This window comes from Piliocolobus tephrosceles, chromosome 5 (genome assembly GCF_002776525.5).
Source record: "Piliocolobus tephrosceles isolate RC106 chromosome 5, ASM277652v3, whole genome shotgun sequence".
NCBI lineage: Eukaryota > Metazoa > Chordata > Mammalia > Primates > Cercopithecidae > Piliocolobus > Piliocolobus tephrosceles.
The window spans coordinates 153,119,512-153,135,031 of record NC_045438.1 but is presented as its reverse complement, the minus strand read 5'-3'; the positions used below and the strand labels follow the sequence as shown (position 1 = coordinate 153,135,031).

The following is a 15,520-nucleotide window of genomic DNA, read 5'->3' as shown; positions in this document are numbered from 1 at the left end:
ATAGTGATGCTTTCTGTGCTGCTTTCATGCATTATATTTCAGTAGTGGAAAGAATGCTTCTCTGGTAGGCAGTAGGCCTTTCTAAAGTTATTTGTTGTCAGCAGGTTTTTTGTTTTTTTTACTCTGAATGGACTACTTAATCCTTTCTGAATAGATTAATCTGAAAAGTGGGAGGGCAGTTGATTTCTTGATATGTGAGTGAGGTAATAAGGAAACTGGGTAACTACTGTCCCTCCTAGTCATGCTACAAAGAAAACAGAACTTAGAACTTCCAAGAGATTCCTTTTATCCTAGGGAATGAAGGCAGCCCAGAGAGGTTTCAGGGCAAAGGGTGTGGCTGTTTATTTATGTACAAATTATGGAGTCAATCAGGACACAAAGTTTGTGGAGCTTTGCCCGTTTATCATTACCGATTAGTACACAAACCGATAACTTTATGGCACTTGTCGATTGAGTAAAAGCAGCAGCTTTGCATTATCATTGGAGAGCCTCGCTCAAATTGGATAGCTGGTTTCTTTTGGTACCTTACATTTGTAGGGTAAAGATGATAGGAAGTTTCAGAGACCTAAATACATATACACTTGTAATTACTTGAAGGCAGAAGAGTATCATTAGCTATCTGTGAATGTGCTGTGTTAATGGACCTCCCTTTGAGGAGTGCAAATTCTGAGAGATGAGAAATCAGATTTGGGCCTGTCAGTTTATCTGAACACAAGACTTTCCACATGTTGGGCTCATTTATCTGTCTTAGAAAAAATTCTCAAAAAAAAAAAAAAAAATGCCCTTGTATTGCCGTCTCTTTCTTGTGACTGAGTTCCCTTGCTCTGCGTGATGCCATTGTTCTGCCGCTCATGGTTACACACCAGCCTAAGTCCACTGTTTCCTTGAGTCAGTTTCCTTCTGTAGGCGGCTTTTGACCTTGGAGGTGGTCAGTTGTGGGCCCTCTGTGGTGTGGAATTCTTTTCTTGAGCTGATGGAAGCTCGAGTTGCATATCCTAGGGGATTGCAGGGGTTTATGTTTTGGTGGGTATTTATAACTAGGGTGTCTGGTGGGTGTGTGTTTGACTGTGTTGTCAGTGTAAAATTAAAAGGGCGTTGAGATGAAGTGTGGACCCAGAGCAGTTACGGCCTGGGATGGAGTAGCCATGGCATTGGACACAAAACTAGAACTGCTGATTGTAGAGCATCGTGGGTGTTTACAATTCAGTCATTATTATTATTCTAGGTTCTGCACTTGTTCTGATTGTTATAAAGGTCATATTAAGGATGAAGAAGGAGTGAAGAGGGGAAGAGAATAGGGAGGATGAGCTCTTGCCCCAAAGAAGTAAAAGGGAGTTGTGCCAAAATGAGCAGTACATGATGTTCACAGTGGTGATCATCAGAGTTTAAATAGCTTCTGGGCTGATTGGGAAATCTTTCCTGAAGATTACGGCTCTTTGTTTTTGTGAGAGGTTTTGTGTTGAATAAAGTTAAACTGTCAGCCTTGTCTATTTTTATTTATTTTCGTTGGAGCCTCTTAGTGAGCAGTGTTTTCTGTCCCCCTGGGATTGTTGGTTAGGATGTGTGAAGGGGAGATCTTTTGTCTTTTGGTGGGTGGTTCTCAATCATTTGGGGTCTAGATAGCCAGAATAGGGCCCATTCTAGTAGTAGCAGTGTTCTGCTTACCTCTTCCTCTGAGGAAATAGGACATGTCTGCTAGGCTTGTTCTTTGTAGCTCAAGGCATTTATTGCCTTCTGGGGCCCAGGGTCCCATCTTTCCCAAAGGTAGTCATTTACTTGGTTCTGAAATAGGAAAAAAAGGATAGAGTCAGGCATTTTTCTTATCTACCCAGTGACCCAACTTTTCCGTGTTAATAACGACCACCGTGTCAGGTCTTAGTATCTAACACTTTCTCAAAAAATTGTACATGCAAAAGAGGTATAGATTGTTGGAGGTGTGTCAAGGTATAGATTCCGGTGGTGGTGAGAGAGCTCTTGTGAGATTGTTGATTTACAAATCAGTGTTTACATCTGTTTTTGCAGGGGTTAAATGTAACAAAAATATGTCCCCTGTGTCCCCCTATTCATCCTCTCCATCCCTGCCTCCAAATCTTAGGACTGTTTTAAGGGGTGATGGGTGGGGTGTTTTGGATTGTCTTGTCTTGACTGGAATGGGAAATCTCCATAGCTGATTTGACAGTAGACAAAGGGGAGCCCTAGCCAGCTCAGGGGCTGGTCTCATGAGGGAAAGGGATCATTATTTTCCATAAGCCGAGGTATGAAACCACTTTCATTTGCGCCTTGTTGACCACAAGTGTGCCACCGACATCCTGCCTCGTGACTGGCATTTGTTCTCAGCCACACCAGTGTGTTGATCTGGTGAGCATGTCAGTGGACAAGCCTGGGCTGTGCTCTGCAGACCCTGTGCTCTGCAGACCCTGTGCTCTGCTCGCCCCTCTCCCTGGAGCTCTGTGCTCCACTGGAAGCTTCACATACTGACCTGCATGTGTACAGTGGTGGGCAAACTCCATGTTCATACTGACCATGCCAAGCAGGCGCAAAGCCAAATCTGCCCTGGCATCGGAATGCCCACCCTGCTTAAAAAGCAATTCATTTTTTTTTTTCTCTTTGCAAAACCTGAGTGAACATAACATTTATTTTTCACTATCAATGGCAGCAAACCATGCATTCTGATGACCTCAGAGAGGGCCCTACCTCAGCCATAGGGGCTGCTTTTATAATTTTTCTATCAACTTAAAGTGCTGCAAACACACACACACACACATACACACACACAAATTACTGCTGAAAATGAAAGCTCTCTTTGGATGCTTGACTGTTTGATATGTAATGTGATAACCTTGTCTCACAGTGACAGGGTGACAGACGGCATTGGCTCTATGATACAGAATTACCTTTTGTGCATCTTTTCTACAACAAAGCTATATACATTGACTCACCCTAATATGCTAATGACTTTGGTGTGCTCCAGATGTTTTAGAAGCCCCGGAACAGCCTCAAAGCCCTCCTTGTTTTTCCTTTCTTTTTAACCCTTCTTTTGGCATTGCTTTTGTGGAATAGAGCCATTGGCTTTTCCTTTGGTTTTCTATTGTCATGTATGTGTAGCTATTGAGAGAAGACCGGTAAAACTTGTTTGTGTCTAAAACATCATGAAATGATACAGGCTACATGCTCTAGTCCCCCCTCCCCGGCCTTTCTTTCAGATATTAGAAAAGAATTGTCTTCTGTCCATACATTTGTGTTCCGAAATCTGTCGTTCTCTTTGGTTGCTTTCGAAGTTCCTTCAGCTAAAGGAATCTTTGGCCTAATTTGTGTTTCAGTTTTCCCAACACCCATCATATAAAGCAAGAGGGAGATGGCCATACACTAGTATCTCCAGTTTCCAAGAACAACAGGAATTCCTATTCCATTTTGATGCTGCTGTTCCAGACTCAGAAAGAAGCCTGTTTTGTTGTATTGTTTTGTGCGGTCTTTTCATTTCTTGCTAATTTGGGAGATGGGGTGAAAAGCTCCTGAGTGTGCAGAGCTGCTGATGGCAGGGTTCTGTTGTGTTCAATTTCTTTAGAGTTCTCGGCTGCACAAATGGACACTGCCTTGTGGCTAAATGGTCTTGGATCCCAGACGCACTTCTCCAGTCAGCTGATGGTGACTAGCTGAGGTTGCAGGCACAGTAACCAAGCCGCCTTTACTGCAATGATTTACAATTTTCAGCTCATATTTATTGCTTTTGTGAAAGACAATAGACATGGTTTAATTTAAGTTCAACCTACTGAATATTAATAGAGGAGAACAAATGCTAATGGGATAGACTGAATCTTTGGGCCATTCATTCAATTTCCCCTGTTTAACCTCCTCTCCCCAACAAAGGTTTGTATTGGTCGGGGTGGGGGAGGGGGTTGGAAAAATAAAAACGGTTTGAGTGTGTGAAGGAGGGGATGCCATTTCATTATTTCTCGTTGACTAAAAATAATAATTTTAACAATTGGTGGCAGGGCTTTGTTAGGGGAAAGAAAAGGCAGCACATTAGCTTGGCTAATGTTGTAATAATGACTCTGTCGCCCTGTGGCATCGTATTCCATCTTGCTGAGCTGGCCCTCCTGGATCGGGCAGGCTGTATAACTGGGCTTTGAACATTCAAAATGAAATGTTGTAGCCAGTACAGTGGAGATTGATTGGGGCAGTTGGTGGGCGGAGGGGGGGGGATGGGGGGGTGGGGGGGGAGGTTAGATAAAGAAAAAGCCCAGTTATTCAACCCATGTAGGCTGTCTGACTATAAATAAATGTTTTCTGGACTGATATATACAGAATGGAAGTACTCAGATTGCAAAAGTTGATCGTGTGCAGAACAAAGTCAGTCTTACGCCTTCATAAGGGCCAGTAAAATCTATGATCCTGGCCAGGCGCGGTGGCTCATGTATGTAATCCTAGCACTTTGGGAGGCTGAGGCAGGCGGGTCACAAGTTCAAGAGATCAAGACCATCCTGGCCGTCGTGGTGAAACCCTGTCTCTACTAAAAATACAAACATTAGCTGAGCATGGTAACGAACGCCTGTAGTCTCAGCTACTCAAGAGGCTGAGGCAGGAGTATCGCTTGAACCCAGGAGGCGGAGGTTGTAGTGAGCCAAGATTGTGACACTGCACTCCAGCCTTGTGACAGAGTGAGACTCTGTCTCAAGGGGAAAACAACAACAACAAAACCAGAACACACAATAAAAAAACCTATGGCCCTTTAGTTTAAAAAAACCTATGGCCCTTTGCTCAGTCATGCCTTCTCAGAGTAGCCTTATCTGTTTTGCACTTTGTGCACATAAAATCGTTTAATATTCCTAGGTATTTTTCATGTGTAAAATCTCTTCGTAAAATTACCCCTAATTTTTACTTAGGCAATTGATTTGCAGGGTGAGAGGGTAGTTGGGGAGAGCATTATACGTCTCTTTACATTTATGCTTCTTAGACATGCACATTTTTTCCAACCTGTTACTTTTTTGAGTCTCTGTTTGCCACGTTAGCTGATTCTTGTAACTCTGTGACATTTTGCAGGCAAGCGTCTTTTTTTTTTTTTCCTGCAAAATTATTGGTAAAAGGTACATGAGACCATGTGTGGTTTTCACTCCTGTAATTCCAACACTTTGGGAGGTAGAAACAAGAGAGGATTACTTGAACCCAGGAGTTTGAGACCAGCCTTGGCAACAAAGCAAGACCCCATGTATTTAAAAAAAAAAGAAAGAAAAAATTAGTGGGGCGTGGTGGTGCACACTTGTAGTCCCAGCCAGTCTGGAGGCTGAGATAGGAGGACTGCTTGAGCCTAGGAGGCTGAGGCTGTTGTGAGCATGTCACTGCAGTCTAGCATGGGTGACAGAGTAAGACCTTGTCCCTCTGCCCCCACTCCCCCCCCCCAAAAAAAAAAAACCCCAGAGCAGCCAAAGCAGCATCAGTGTCACCTGGGAATGTGTTAGAACAGGGGACACTTGGCGGGTGATTCACATGCATGCTCAAGTTTGAGAAGCACTTCTCTTTACAGTCATCCAGATTCTTTTGACAGCAAAGCTGTCAACAAAAAGCTTAACTTTCTTACAGTAGTCCACGCTAAATCATTTGTCAGTCATTCTTTCATGCATTCACCTCTTATTCAGCTAAGACTTCAGCTGCTGGCATGTACCAAAGGATATAGGAGCCTTTCCCAGTCTTCCTGAGCTGTGCCTAGTCCTTGTTTAGTTTCTTTTTGATACCAGTATAGCTCTTCTTCTTCCTTGTCGTCTTCGTCCATCACCACTACCTGTTTTCAGGCTTACTGCAAATCCCAACTTTCTTGTTCTTGTTTTGGTATTGCAAGCTTGCCGGCTGGCTCCATTGGCTCACTTACTATCCTCTCCAGCACTTTCTTTTCTTCACTTACTACTGAGTGATACATATGTCTGTGTTTGTCTCTCTTAATTTTAGATTTTGATTAACCTGTATCCCCAGTGCCCTGGCATATGGTATTTGTTAAGCAAATGGATGGATAAATTCAGAATTGATCCCTTTTTTGCTTTCTGTGCTTTATTCTCCATTATGTTATACATGTGTCTTCAGTCTCAACTGAGGCAGGAGGATTTCTTGAGCCCAGGAGGTCAAGTCTGCAGTAAGCTATGATTGCGCCACTGCCCTCCAGCCTGGGCAACAGAGTGAGACCCTGTCTTAAAAGCAAAAAGAAAAATTTGGACTCAACCAAGACGATACATATGTACGATGTCCATCCTCTTTTTTTCCTTCTAAATTTTACATCTGGGTCTTTAACCAGCATTTTTATTTTCAGTTTTCTATCCATTTTCTCTGTGATAATTTATCCATCTTCTCTTTTTACAGATAAGATAAATACTTTCCTTGGCCAACTCTCATCTCAGTTAAATGTCACTTGTATCCTAATTCGGTGGGGGAGGGGATCCCCCACTTGCACAGTGACACTTCTAATGTGCTCTAACTTAGTGCCTATCAGTAAAGATACTATTTACACTACATACATAATTTTAGTTTCTGTCGTCACACTCAAAAGTAGGTGAAATCAATGTTAATATATTTGATTTAATCTAATCCAAAATATTTCCACAATTAATATAACATTATCAATGACATGTTACGTTCTGATATTAAATTACAATTAAGTAAAATTAAAATTTATTTCCTCTTCCACACTAGGCATATTTCAGGTGCTTAGTAACTGCACGTGACTAGTGAGTACTGTAATGGAGAACAGTTGGATTCAATCTCTGAAACACTGGCCACGCTTTTATCCTTGGATTCTTAGATTTCCATACAGGATTTCCATACAGTTGTCTCCTTTTGCCCTCACAGTGTAAACTCCCAGCATTTTCTTTGGGGGATTTTATACGTTTCTATTTCTGTATTGTAGTCACAACTCTTAAAGCCTCATTTGTTGAGTAAATAACCATGTGTTTTATTTTCAACCTTATGTTATCACTCATACTCTGAAATGATGTAAAAATAGATAACTGGGGAAATGCAAGCAGAAACAAGCTAGGTCGCAGGGCTTTGTTGATGTGTACTATGTTCATTCAGAATGTTTATATTTTTTTTAATCAAATACATACAACACTGTGTTCTACATAGTGTTTAGTACAATTAACAGAAGTCACTTTCTGAGATACTTCAGTCACAAAGACAATACAGAGGAATGAAGTGTGCATAAAATTGGTGGAAGGACTAGAAGAGCAAAAATCAAGGGGCCACTCTGTATTTTTGGCTTCAAGATCAAGCACCATAAAACTGCAAATGCTGTGCTAGCAGTGCTGTTACTGCCCAGCTCTGGTTGCCTTCGAGGGTGGTGGCTAGACAGTGGACAGGGGGTCTAGTCGCTGTGGACAAGAGTATCACTGGAAGCTTCTTGTTGGCAGAACCTACATTGATGAGCTTTTTTATTCACCCATTTCCCTATAGTGTGACCTTACTGCTGGTTAAAATACTTCCATATCAGTTACTATACAGCTGCTTTTTAGCGTCCCAAGGGCCCGCAGCTTCTTTCCACATTTTGGTTACTAAAAGCACATCCATGGGCACCAAGACTCCCCTGCTTAGCATCTGCTATCATAGAGAATCCTTATCCTTTGAGATGATCAAAGGCAAATCTGGTTACAATCTAATCTTATAGATGGCTATGAAGGAAAACAAGTGGAGTAGGATTTCTAGTTAATATCTAAGACGTGGCTACAAAGATAAGGCTGCCTTTTCTTGTGTGGCAGGTACTGGTTCCTGCAGGCGATTCCAGAAAGGATTTCAGTATCTGTAGTCAACATTTACCACTTCAAGAGTGACTAGTTTGATAACAGATACTCCTTTCTTCCTTTCAACCCTTTAGCCGCAAAAGATGTTTACGTACTCTTTAAAAACGAATCCTCAAGTATAGCATTACAACTCCAAATTTCTGGTCGAATTTCTTACTGCTGAAATTGTGTCCCTCTTAGGCATTTCACTCTCTTTAAAGGTGTCAAATAGAATGAGGTTTTACTTTTCTCTACCCATTCAAAAGAGATACGTGCTTTTCAGTTCTCTTGTGCCCACATTCTTGTCTGTCTTCACCAGCGTTGTGTAGGGTTGACTGTGGTAAAGTGCTGCCTCCTGATGTGATGTATTTAAGTGTTTGTCCCCTTTTCTCACCTGTAGGGCTCCTTGGTAATGACCAGTCTAAGGGATTAGGACCAGCATCAGAACAGTCAGAGAATGAAAAGGACGATGCATCCCAAGTGTCCTCCACTAGCAACGATGTTAGTTCTTCAGATTTTGAAGAAGGGCCGTCGAGGAAAAGGTTAGTACCCAAGGCTGCAAATATTGGTACCTTCAACCAGGGACTGCAAACTCAGGTGCCAGTTTTCACCACATGATAATGTGAGCCCATTCACCCAATCTTTTGATTTTCGTAGAGGAGCTAGAATTATGAGGTTTCGTAACAAATGTCCTGCTTTCTAAATGTTGTCTAATAATTATAATTAAAAATGGGGAAAAAAAGTACTCTGGACTGAACAACACGTGTTCTTGCTGGCACAGTTAGCCAAAGAGTTGCCAGCTTGTAATGCCTGTCTTAACTGTTCATTTTAATTGATTCTTAGCAGCCGTCATCTTGAGGAATATATATATTAGGTGATGTTTTGCCACTTCTGAAAAGAGATCTTTCTAAAAATTTGAAGAAGTAAATGTGGTGTTTCTGAGACGTTTTTTCCTTGTCAGGAAAGCTGAAATTACACTGTGTATTTTTAATCCCTTGCTGTTTAACCAAGTTCCAAGTTAGTAGCTGTGGAATTGGTGCTTAAAACTTAGAACAGCAGTTATTTTTATGTGGCTTTCCTAAATAAGCTTAAGATAGTTTGGTAAGGAAGTTGGCTTTAGTAGTTTGATAAGAGTTTGTGGTTTCGTGGTCAAACAGTGGCAGTGACATTTTATAATAATGATTTTACTTGGGTGTTTTTGAAACCCTTTGCCTACTATCTACCGTACTTCATACCTGTTATTTCCCTTTTTTTCTCTCTTAGAATTTATATTTCCCTTTGTTCTCTTTATGTTTACCTGGATGACTAGCTTCATGACTTTTTCTTAGAATTTGTTAGTTTCAGAGATTGAAGGAAAAGAAAAAAAAAAAAAAACAACCCCTTGTCTGCCTGTCTGTGTCTACTCATTCTGGAGAATTTACTTTTCAGAAACAATCTACGTGTGTCTATCTAAAGAAGAACAGAGTAGAGTGAAAAATTAAGAGAAAAGGACAAGATTAGCCATGTGTAGATATTTAAAATTCCCGTTTTCAGGTCGGAAATTTGAGATGCATAGCTCAAAGTCTTTATTTTCTCCATCACGAGGTGTCATCTTTTAAATAGCCTTTTAAATCTGTATGCTTCTCTCATTTTCTCTTCATCCTCAGCACTTTGTCTTAGAAGATGTCATAAGATTCGTTATTAGTATAGTTAGGATTTTCGCGTATGCTGAGCTTTGTATGTCACTCCTTTAAAAAGAGTGTCTCAGTGATGAACCTATTATATTACAGATATTCCATAACAAACATTCCCCATTCCAGTTTAAAACATGAATTATCACAAGAGAGTGATTTTAAGGATGTGTAAAAAATTGTGTCAGTAAATATATTGGAATGTGTGATAATATTATCCATACCTCCAACTTGGGCATCTGGCATGCATCTGGCATCAACTTTCATCTCCATTTGGGGAGCAGAATTCTCGGAGTCTGGGCACCCACTCCTTTAGCTGTGTGGCTGGCCATCACCCTCACTTCTGTCTGAGAGCTGGTCAGCATCCAGGTACAGTGATGTGTGTTGTAGGCTTCATTCTTAAGGAGGGACTCTGTCCCTAACTCATTGTGATTCTCTCAGAAGATAGTGCTGCTAACTTTCTCTTTGTATCAGACCACAGTGTCATGTGGCACCTGAGTGCAAAGCAGTCATTTAACTGGAATTTTTTAGGGTAGTAGAAAAGAGAAACTCTTTTCAGAGTTGGCTGAAGGAAAACTTAGCCATGGCAAATCTTTTTTAATTATTCTTGTGTCAGTTATCTTACTGAATTAAGGATTCATTGCAACCTGCTAACTTGGATTTGGTCTCATCAAGGTTTTATGTGGATTAAGGTTTGATAGGCTTGGGTAGATTTTGAGGATGGTCTGGGGCACTCTTGATTATAGGAGAAAGATTTTGTAGCCTTCAAATACGTAGTGTCATTAGGGTATGCATTTATTTTTTGTGGGGGTTGAGGGAGATAAGAGTCTTACTCTGTCACCCAGGCTGGAGTGCAGTGGTGCGATCTCAGCTCACTGCAATCTTTGCCTCTTGGATTCAAGCGATTCTCATGCTTCAGCCTCCTGAGTAGCTGGGATTACAGGCACATATCACCATACCTGGCTAATTTTTGTATTTTTAGTAGAGACGGGGTTTTGCCATGTTGGGCAGGCTGGCCTTGAACTCCTGGCCTCAAGTGATCCACTCACCCCTGAAAGTGCTGGGATTATAGGTGTGAGCCACCACACCCAGGCAGGGCATGCATTTCCTGTGGTGTTACAGGGTATGTAGCAAGCATAAAATGATAACTTAAAATTTAAGGCCTTAAAGCACTCCTTTGTTTTGATCCTTCAGTATTTAGTGGATTGGGATGAACCCTGCCTTCAAAAGCAGAGTAAATGACTTGGGACCTGAATTTCCAGAGCTTGGGTAGTATACTGTTGAAACTGTAATACATAACCTGTCTTCAACTCACATACAGAATGACTTTTCTGATAGGGTAATGGAATGTGCTGACTCTGAAGATGAGAAGTTGAGTCTAAAGTAACTACCTGTAATGGCTATTTTAAAATAACATTAGTGGATTGTTGAACAGATGCTAAGTTTTACTTGTGAGTTTAAAATTTCCTAAACATTATACATGGGAAGAGGTTTTTTTTTTTTTTTTCTCCTCACTTTTGTTGACCAGGCTGGAATGCAATGGCGCGATCTCACCGCAAACTCTGCCTCCCGGGTTCAAGGGATTCTCCTGCTTCAGCCTTTGAGTAGCTGGGATTGCAGGCATGTGCCACCATGCCCGGCTAATTTTGTAGTTTTAGTAGATGCCGGGTTTCTCCATGTTGATCAGGCTGGTCTCAAACTCCTTACTTCAGGTGACCCACCCACCTCTGCCTCCCAAAGTGTTGGGATTACAGGTGTGAGCCACTGCGCCCAGCGGGGAAGAACTTTTAAGATTGACCATTTACATTCTCTTTTGGCCTTTAGACTTTGTAAGAGAAAATACTGATTCTTAAAAATTCATATTGTTGTAGTTTGTTTCGTGTTGCTATAACAGAATTGCTGAGACTGGGTAACTTTAAAAATACAGAAATTTATTGGCTTATATTTCTGGAGGCTTGGTATTCAAAGACTGAGGGACTGCATCTGGCGAGAGCCTTCTTGCTGCATTATAACTTGGCAAGAGAGCAGAAGAAAGTGCTAAGCTTGGTTTGTTTTTGTTTTTTTTTTTTTTCTTTTAAGTTTAGTTTTTAAAGAGATGCGGTCTGACTCTGTTACCCAGGCTGGAATGTAGTGGTGTGATCATAACTTACTGTGTTCTCTAATGTGTGGGCTGAAGGGATCGTTGTGCCCCAGACTCCTGAGTAGCTGGGACTACAGTCAGTCATATGCCTCCACGCCTGTCTAAGCTTGCATTTAAACAAACCCACTCCCTAGATAGTGACATTATTCCATTCACAAGGGCAGATCCCTCATGATGTAATCACTTCTTAAGATCTCACCCTCTCCGCACTGTTGGATTGGAGATTAAGTTCCCAACATTTGAGCTTTGGGGGCCCACATTCAAATCATATGACAGGGTCGTAATTTATGGACGTGCTTTGGAAAGAGCATTTTCTCTTTTATTTTTTAGAATGATACGAATTGCTAGTTAGCTATTCTTGTACATTTAATCACTCCTACTCTACACATCCTTTTTTTGTGCATGATTTTAGAATCATCAGCAAAATATATGCCTTTTGTCTACAGTAGGGTGATGGGGAAAGGGGAAGACTGAGAGGGATTTTATGTGCTTGACTTCATTCTTACGGAAAATAAAAATCTATGATGAAGCCTTAGTTCCAACCTTATCCAGTCTACTTTTCCAACCTGTACCTTGAAGCAATTACATTTTTCTGATGATGCTAATAACATGTTTTAATTCTTCAGTTAAAACATCCATGTGTTTACTAAGTGTTATTTTTCTGCAGAAAACCCCCTGAGTCAGATATTGCTGTATTTACTGCCAGTGCCTTTACTTGACACTGGGGATCTTTTTAGTGATAGAAACCAGTGGAGTCCAGAGTTCTTCAGGGTTTTGGAGTTTTCTCGTTTCTGATCCTCTTCCTCAGAGGTTTTCTTTATAGAGGCAACTATAACAACAACAACAAAAAAGTCAAAACCAAAACTGGTATATTTTTACCTAGCCATCGAAAGGTCATCTGAGGTGCCTGTTGACAAAAGGAAAAGCCAGCCCGCTTCAGAATCTCTCTGCTGTGTTCGTGGAAAGGGCAGCCCAAGAAAAGGTGACCGGAGAGATTCTGTGCTGGTTGGACCCCGAAGGCTGAGTCTTGTTTTTAGTTCTGGATGTTGTTTGTCTTTTTCTTTTGATCATTGTGGTAGGTGAGGTTGTTTTTTTAATGATATATTTACATAGTTTATAATTTATATTGTTTAGAATGGAACCGTTACAGAGACTTTCATCCTGTTCTGAATGTGAAGGCGGCCCTGCCTATCTCTCTCATGTTGCCCTTTTTTTCCACTCAGTTCTTCTTGTAAAGTGTGTGTTTGCCGCATCAGTCTCTCAGTATGTGTAGGAACCAGAATGGACGGAGTATGGTTGTTCGGGTGTGGACTAGTGGTCAGAAACTCTTCAGAAGGATGGTTATGGAGATGAGGATGATTTGTTTGAGGAATGAAAAGACAAAGTGCAATGAATTTGGTGATGGCATTTTTTTAGATGTAAGTAAATATGAGATCTGAAATACACGATTCAAAAAAGAGATCATCTGAGTTGGCCACTAAAATAGAGAGCAAGATTAACTGTTTATATTTTATCTGTGGGTGAGTAGGGGGAAGAGGGTAGAAAAATTTCAAGAGAATGGTGATTCTTAAGTGGGTCTTATGGAGACTATGGTGCAGCATAAAGAGTATATAGACTGGGGCCAGGCTGTGTGACTTATCATTGTATCTTGAACATTTACTTGTTACGTAAATCAACGGGTCTTGTATAATACCTGTTGGACAGGTTATATAATAAAAATGTCTGGGCCTTAGTTCTCTCATCTGAAATATTTGAATCACAGTAGTAACTGCCTGATGGTGTTTTGTGACCTGAAGAAATTAATTCTTGAAGAGAATTTTGGTATATTGGTCGGGTGCAATGGCTCATGCCTATAACCCCAGCACTTCGGGAGGCTGAGGTGGGCCGGTCGCTTGAGTCCAGGAGTTGAAGAGACGTGCGTGGGCAATATGGTGAAACTCCATTTCTTCCAAAAAATACAAAAAAAATTAGCTGGGCCTGTTGGCATGAGCCTGTAGTCCCAGCTATAGGAGGGGGAGATGACAGGATCGTTTGAGTCTGGGAGACGGAGGTTGCAGTTAGCTGTGATCGCGCCATCACACTCCATCCAGGGGGACAGAGCCAGACTCTGTCTCGAAAAAGATTAAATAAGTGAATAAATAAATAAATAAATAAAAGTAATTCTGATGTACAAACAGTACTCTGTGTGTTAGATGTTAGTGGCCATTGTCAGTATATGTGACACATGAATTGCTACATGTGAGTATGCACATCCTTTCGAGACTTCTCTGACGTGTTTCAGAGGGTTTTTAAAATACACAAGTGATGATTTATATCTTTCCTCTCTGTCAGCCCTACCACAGCCATCTGTAGGCAGATGGAAATGTATGGGTACTCCCTCTTTTGAAGTTACTGAGTCACTGGAAGGACCCTGTGGTGTGTGGTGTAAATTTCCCCTGCTGAGCTTGGTGCTACCTGATGTTTGCCTGAATGGAGCAGGCAAGAGTGGTGGGGTGAGCAGATAACATCGTGGCTGTTCATACATTAGTCATAGCTTCACCTTAGGGAGAGACCCCCTAGTATTTAGTGTTGAGATCCCTTGTTAACTATATTCTTTTTTTTTTTTTTTAAAAGATGGAGTTACGCTCTGTCGCCAGACTGGAGTGCAGTGGCATGATCTCGTCTCACTGCATCCTCCGCCCTCCCGGGTTCAAGTGATTCTCCTGCCTCAGCCTCCCAAGTAGCTGGGTCTACAGGTGCATGCCATCACACCCAGCTAATTTTTGTATTTTTAGTAGAGATGGGGTTTCACCATGTTGGCCAGGATGGTCTCTATCTCCTAACCTCGTGATTGCCCGCCTTGCCCTCTCAAAGTGCTGGGATTACAGGCATGAGCCACTGCGCCCGGTCAACTATATTGTTTAGAAGAGTATATTGCTTTTTGTATACTAACACACTTTAAAATAAAAACTCTAAGAGTTTCTATTTAACTAGTACAGAAGTACAGATTCTGTCTCTGCAGGGATGTAACTTTTTTGTTAAACAAGGAGCTGCTGTATTTTAGTTAGACTTTCGATCCTACAGGACTTAGTTTAAACACTGTTTGTCTTATTAGATTGAATTTTGAATGTAAAGAATTTTTGGAAGTGTTTGGATTTCATAACTCAGTGTACTCTGAGATATGACATGCCTCTGGATATAAATACATGTTGAAAGTGGTGAGAATTCTCTCAGGCTTTTAACAGGTATGATATTCACAGCTACATTGCCTGCACTACTGTGTTCCTTATTCTTTTTGGTCTGAGGTACTTTGATGGTATAAAATACTTTTTTTACTTCAGGTTTGAAAGGAAGATAAGCCCAGATGCATGTCTTGCTTGATAGCATGCATAAATTGGTGTTATTCAAAGTGAGCATCCTTAAGAATTAGGATTATATTAAATAAGTGTCTAGTTTTTACTCATTCCTGTATCAAAAATAAGTTAGTAGTATAATTTACTATTAAATGCAAAAAACTGAAAGCAAAAACAATCAGCAAAAGGCTTAACATTTCTCTTAACCCTTGATTTATGTTTAGAAGCTTCCACTGACCAGATTACTTGGAGTTTATTTTGTTGTTACAACCTTGAGATCTATTTTATAAATAAGAGAGAAATACTATTTTAATTTTCAACTTTAGAATTATCATGGGTGAAATGTACTCTCTACTGCAGAAAGTAAAGAAAATTGAGTAATAGATTATGGTGTGGCAATTTTGAACACAAAAGACGTGGATGTAAATATAAAGTAAATATGGGTGAATCTCGCCTATCTGCTGTTTCATGTTATCTACCTAGTTGTCATGTTTGTTTCTAGTATCATTTTCATTTGCTTTCGCTTGAAGGATTTTAACATTTCTAACATTAGGTCTGCTGTTGATCATTCAGCTTTTGTATGTCTGGGAAGATCTTATTTCACCCACATTAAAAACATGC

At 40.8% G+C, this 15,520-nt stretch overlaps 1 protein-coding gene across 5 annotated transcripts in view; it reads left to right on the top strand.

Moving 5' to 3' along the window:
• Positions 1-15,520, top strand: part of JARID2 (jumonji and AT-rich interaction domain containing 2) — a 277,840-nt gene that overhangs the window by 158,778 nt on the left and 103,542 nt on the right. For 3 of the 5 annotated variants that reach the window (XM_023209817.2, XM_023209818.2, XM_023209816.3), the window contains exon 3: positions 8,158-8,299. The exons of the other annotated variants lie outside the window; for them this stretch is intronic. Coding sequence is in view for 1 of the 3 variants with exons in the window: in XM_023209816.3 (XP_023065584.1) it covers positions 8,158-8,299 (142 nt within the window). In the remaining 2 variants the exon portion in view is untranslated. The remainder of the gene's footprint in view (positions 1-8,157; positions 8,300-15,520) is intronic. 5 annotated transcript variants of the gene reach the window in all.